Below are 6,321 nucleotides of genomic sequence, written 5' to 3' on the forward strand. Positions count from 1 at the left end.
GTCGCAAAATTTCGAATCGTGTGTTCCGCAAAAATCCATCGGAACGCTTTAGAGACACTCGCGCTCTATCTGTCTCGTCATTCTTGCATCGCCGCTTTGCGCGGTTGCAACTTTGCCCGCTAGATGTCGCGCTTCGAAAAGTTGAAAGGTAACCCGGTCGGCCACAAACTTATTTAATAAACATAACTGTATGTAAATTAAATACGTGGATCCGTCGGCAAGGCGTGGAATGAAAGAGGCAGAGGTCGCGCCTTTTCTTCTTCTTCTCTTTATCGACCGAGAGAACAACATTGTGTCCCAACCAAAACCGATCTCTGGTAACTACGTTCTTTATCTGCCAAATTTGTCAGCTCGCACGATAGTAAACATCGCGTCGTTTTTCAACGTTTCGTGTGTCGGTGCTGCGATGTATCCAGCGTAATTTGGGCGTACCGCGAGCATGCTAGAGGTACCTCGGGGCGCGAGCGAACAGTAACATGGCTGCCGCCGCCCTGGTGGACGCGAACACGAAATTCGACGAATTGTGCCGCTTGTGCGCGGCCAAGACCGCGGTCGTGCTCTCAGTTAACATCTTCGAGGGCGAGGGGCCGGCCCGCCAGCTCAGCAGGAAGATCCACACGTGCCTGCAGCTGCAGGTCCATTGTGAGGACGAGCTGCCCAAAGTGGTGTGCGGCGACTGCCTCTACAAGCTCGAGATGTTTTCCGACTTTAAGGACCGGAGCGTCCGCACGGAGCGCCTCCTCGTCGAGCTGTGTCGCCAGTTCAAGTCGGTGACGGAGGTGGTGCCCGCTGAGCAGCATTGCGTCGTCTCCGTCGACCAGCACGGGCTTATCGTCGTGCCCCACCACGAGCTGCTCGCCGAGGGCCTCCCGAACGTGGCGGACATGCAGATGGCCGGCCTCGGCCACCACGAGATCGTCCTGCAGCACCCGTTGGACGACCTCGCCATGAGCAACCACGATGCGAGGTACAAATATGAATGGGGCCCAAGATTAAGCGTTCGCTGATCACCCCAGAGTATTTAATCTGTCTAGCATCTATTGTTCTAAGTTTATAAATTTTGTGAGAAGCAGTGTAATATTTCATTTTTAACAGACCGCGTAATAATATAAGCTTGTTAGTTTTTCAAAGAAACGTCCCCAGGCTACAGTAATACTTTTTATAAAACTTCTGGATTCCTCCTGCGTCAGTTTTTGTTGAGTCCAACTAGCTAACGTTTCGCCAATCATCCTATTGGTTTCTTCACAGCTTGACTGAAACTGCCTCGCATTTTACTCCGTACCGGACATAAAATTTTATTCGATACAACTAAAATTAATAAATAAGCAACCAAACAATCTTAATCGCGACTCAGGTCTCTACCTGTCAATATGGGAATCAGTCATCCGAAACGTGTTTATGCCCCCCATAAGCAAGTACAAAGTAAAATGGGAGCCAGTTTCAGAAGTCAACAGGACAGCAAGTTCGAGTCAAGAAAAACCGACGCAGGAGGAAACCGGAAGTTTCATAAAAAGTAGATTCTAAGATATCCATAAAATCCCAAGATGTATCTGATATGATACTGTGGAATTGGTGTGGTCGGCCTACATGTTTTCCGCAATAGGTACGACGACGAACAGAACCTCGGGCTCGTGCAGCACCAGCTGCTCAACGAGCACTTTCGCCTCCACGACGATTTGCACGTCGCCATGGACGGGGACGGCGACGGTTTCGCCCGCGAGGTAAGGCGCGGACAGGGGCGGGGGGGGGAGGGGCCCGGCCGTGAGCGACGCTCTTGGTTGTTGCAGTCCGACATGGGGCGGCAACTTCGAGTCGAAGACGGTCTGGGGCCAATGAACGGGATCGCGTCCTACTCGAGCGACAGCCAGATGGAGGAGGCGCTCAAACGGGACGACAGCAGCAGCAGCGGGCCGAATTTGGTAAGCGACGGCGACGCGTACCACCTGGTGGGGAACGACCTCGACGACGGAGGCGGTTACGACGCCTACGCCAAGTTTTGCGAGTCGTCGGCCCCGGCTCCGCCGGAGACGCAAGAGGCTGTCAAAACGGGTGCGGGCGGGGAGGCGAGCGACGACGGCTCCATCAGCGACGACGACGAGGAGGAGGAGGAGGAGACGGCGTCGAGGTCGTCGCCAGAGCAGCAGCAGCAGCAGCAGCAGCAGCAAAATAGTCAGCTCGCGGCGAAGGTGTGCGACGAATGCGGCAAGGTGTGCAAGACCAACTACAAGCTGCAAGAGCACATGCGCAAACACACCGGCGAGAAGCCCTTCAAGTGCGGCTCGTGCGACAAGACGTTCCGCTCGAAGATCGGACTGGCGCAGCACGAGGCCAAACACACGGGCAACTACGAGTACGCGTGTCCCACGTGCGGCAAGGGCTTCCAGTGCAAGAGTTACCTGATGGTGCACCAGCGCGTGCACTCCGACGTCAAACCCTATCCATGCACCACTTGCGGCCAGAACTTCAAGTCGAAGCAATCGCTGCTCGACCACACCAACCGCCACCTGGGGGTCAAACCGTACGTTTGCGACGTCTGCGGCCGCGGTTTTATCACGAACGGTACGTGTTCTCCTACTAACTCACTTATTTGCGAGAATCGTGCTTTTACTATAGTCAGCAACTGACGTCTTTATATATTTTGCCGATGCGGCCAAAGCTTTTGATAAAAATCCTTTACCAAAAAATTTGCGACAAGCGTGCCTTCGTATCAAAAAAATGTCACAAACATGTTTACGATAAACTTGCCTTTACGAAAAAATTATCTCCTAAATAAAAAAAAAAACTATTTGCAACGAACGTGTCGTCATTAAAGGATGGCGTGAGACAAACGTGCGTGAATTATTGTTACGCTCTGTCCTTTACCAAAAAATTTGCGACAAACGTGTCTTTACCAAAAAGTTTGCGACAAACGTGTCTTTACCAAAAAATTTGCGACAAACGTGCCTTCGTATCAAAAAAATGTCACAAACATGTTTACGATAAACTTGCCCTTACGAAAAAATTATCTCCTAAATGAAAAAAAAAACTATTTGCAACGAACGTGTCTTCATTAAAGGATGGCGTGAGACAAACGTGCGTGAATTATTGTTACGCTCTGTCCTTTACCAAAAAATTTGCGACAAACGTGTCTTTACCAAAAAGTTTGCGACAAACGTGCCTTCATATCAAAAAATGGCACAAACATATTTGCGACAAAACTAAAAAATTATGTCCTAAATGATTTTACAAAAAAAAAACTATTTAAGACAAACGTGTCTTGATTAAAAGATTGGCCCTTAAATGACCTGCGACAAAAATGCTACACACAATCTACGATTGCGACAGGTTGTATCGTATAAATCCCATTTTCTGGGTGAATTATTGTTACGCTCTGTCCTTTACCAAAAAATTTGCGACAAACGTGTCTTTACCAAAAAGTTTGCGACAAACGTGCCTTCATATCAAAAAATGGCACAAACATATTTGCGACAAAACTAAAAAATTATGTCCTAAATGATTTTACAAAAAAAAAAACTATTTAAGACAAACGTGTCTTGATTAAAAGATTGGCCCTTAAATGACCTGCGACAAAAATGCTACACACAATCTACGATTGCGACAGGTTGTATCATATAAATCCCATTTTCTGGGTGAATTATTGTTACGCTCTGTCCTTTACCAAAAAATTTGCGACAAACGTGTCTTTTTACCAAAAAGTTTGCGACAAACGTGCATTCATATCAAAAAATGGCACAAACATATTTGCGACAAAACTAAAAAATTATGTCCTAAATGATTTTACAAAAAAAAAAACTATTTAAGACAAACGTGTCTTGATTAAAAGATTGGCCCTTAAATGACCTGCGACAAAAATGCTACACACAATCTACGATTGCGACAGGTTGTATCGTATAAATCCCATTTTCTGGGTGAATTATTGTTACGCTCTGTCCTTTACCAAAAAATTTGCGACAAACGTGTCTTTTTACCAGAAAGTTTGCGATAAACACGCCTTCATAACAAAAAATGCCACAAACGCATTTGCGACAAACTCGCGCTTACTAAAAAATTATCTCTTAAATGATTTTACAAAAAAAAGAACTATTTGCGACAAACGTGTCTTTATGAAAATATTGTCTCCTAAATGATGAGTAAAACATTGGCACCAGAATGTTCTGCGGCAAACGTGCCTGTACGAAAACGTTGGCTCTAATTTAGACACGAAAGTATTCACTCAAACGGTTTTATTAAAATATTTGTTACTAAATGGCCCCGCGACAAATGCCGTTTTTCATTTAAAAAAAACGTTGAAAGTGTATTCAACAAACCTTATAAAAAAAAGTAGACAGAAGTGTCGGAGATGTTAAAAGATAGTCTGCTACATTAAAAAGACAACGACAAACGATTTGCGACAAACGTGCTCTCACAGATAAGCGACACCAATTGCATCTTCGAAAAACGTGCTTCTACCAAGATATTTGCTCCAACGTTTTTGCCACAAACGCGCCTTTCATATAAAACCAAAGACATAAGTCTCTGAGATGAACGTGCCGTTATTAAAAGAATGATTTCCGAGGAAATAATCTGAGCCAATGGTGCCTTCGACAAACGTGCTTCACTAAGATATCAGCTTCAACGTTTTTGCGATAAACGTGCCTTTCATATAAAACCAAAGACACAAGTGTCCGGTAAAAGATTAAAGAAGGATTTGCGACTAATGTGCTCTCACAAATAGGCGGCGCCAATTGCGTCTTCGACAAACGTACTTTTAGCTAGATATTTTCTCCAACGTTTTTGCGACAAACGCGCCTTTCGTATAAAATCGGAATCACACGTGTCTGGGATAAAGGTGTGTTTATTAGAAGAATGATAGGCGACAAACTCGCCTTTCACATATAATCGGAGCCAATGGTCTCTTCGACAAACGTGCCTCCAACGTTTTTGCGACAAACGTGCCTTTCATATAAAACCTGAGACACAAGTGTCTATTAAAAGAATGGTTTGCGACAAACGTGTACTTCACAAATAAACGTCGACAAACGTATTTTTCGTGAAAAAAAAAGCATGCATGCGTCGTTGCAGGTTTGCGCCGGGCCCACCAGAAGGTCCACTCGGGCGTCGACAACCGCAAGTACTCCTGCAAGGTGTGCAACAAGATGTTCGTGTCGAAGAGCTACCTGCAGACGCACCAGAAGATCCACACGGGCGAGCGGCCGTTCATATGCGAGGTGAACGTCGCAGAGGGCGTGGCAAGGGGCTAGTTAATCGCGACCCTCGTTTCAGGTGTGCGGCAAAGGTTTCCTGACCAGGGTCGACCTGAAAATCCACTCGACGATGCACACGGGCGAGAAATCGTACGTGTGCGAGATTTGCGGCAAGGCGTTCGCTCGTCGCGACTCCCTCCGCTGCCACCGACGCTCCCACACCGGCGAACGGCCCTACAGTTGCGACCTGTGCGGCCAGAGTTTCACCCAGTTCACCCCGATGGCGATCCACAAGCGTCTTCACACGGGTGAGAGGCCGTACACGTGCGACACGTGCGGCCGCACCTTCGTCTCGCGCTCCACCATGATGGCGCACGCGAAGAAACACGTCAAGAAGGAGGAGGAGAGGATCGAGAAGACGTAACGGCGGGCGCGGGCTCGGCCCCGCCCCCCACGCCTGTGATTCCGCCGTCGAGACTGCACCCCCCCCACTCCGATTTTATTTTGCATTGTATTTATTGCGACGTATTTAAATGTTAATTTATTACGAACGGACCGTCGTTTTACTTCGCCGGAATCAAACGTGCTTTCGCGAACGGATCGGGGCTAACCCATTAGCGAGAAACGTGCCTTCACCAAAAAAACTGCGACATACGTACTTTTACCACCAGATTGATGTCAACCCATTTGCGAAACGCGTCTCTCCATGACAAGAAGCTACAAACGTGCCTTTACCTAAAATATTTACACTCACTTATTTGCAGAACGCGTGCCTTCGAGGGAAAAAATAGCGACAAACTTATTTTTACCAAAAGATCGACGCCAACCTATTTTCGAAAAACGTGCATTTGTAAAAACGACGATCGACGTTCCTTCCCCAGAAAATTGTCGAAAAACGTGATTTTCCCAAATGATTTAGGCTAACCTATTTGTGAAAAACGTCCTTGCATGAAAACAGGACGATAAACGTGCCTTCGCCAAAAAAATGGCGACAAAGGCGATTTTACCAAAACTAACTTAGTTGCGAAAGGACCTCCTTGAAAAAAAAATGCTATAAACGGGCCTTCACCAAAAAATTGGGGACAAACACGCTTTCACCAGAAGATTGATGCCAACTTACTTGCGAAAAAACGTGCCT

The 6,321-nt window shown here is 46.7% G+C and overlaps 1 protein-coding gene across 1 annotated transcript; it reads left to right on the forward strand.

Annotated features, from left to right (window-relative positions):
* Positions 1 to 309: 309 nt before the first annotated feature.
* On the forward strand, positions 310 to 5,723 carry LOC132707674 (zinc finger protein 260-like). Its single transcript, XM_060679597.1, has 5 exons — positions 310 to 967; positions 1,604 to 1,721; positions 1,788 to 2,559; positions 5,062 to 5,207; positions 5,263 to 5,723. The coding sequence occupies exons 1-5, from the start codon at positions 477 to 479 to the stop codon at positions 5,605 to 5,607; spliced, it is 1,872 nt and encodes a 623-aa protein (XP_060535580.1). The 5' UTR covers positions 310 to 476; the 3' UTR covers positions 5,608 to 5,723.
* The last annotated feature ends 598 nt before the right edge of the window (positions 5,724 to 6,321 follow it).

This window comes from Cylas formicarius, unplaced genomic scaffold, assembly GCF_029955315.1.
Source record: "Cylas formicarius isolate icCylForm1 unplaced genomic scaffold, icCylForm1.1 PGA_scaffold_9__14_contigs__length_23061073, whole genome shotgun sequence".
In the NCBI taxonomy this organism is placed as follows: Eukaryota; Metazoa; Arthropoda; class Insecta; order Coleoptera; family Brentidae; genus Cylas; species Cylas formicarius.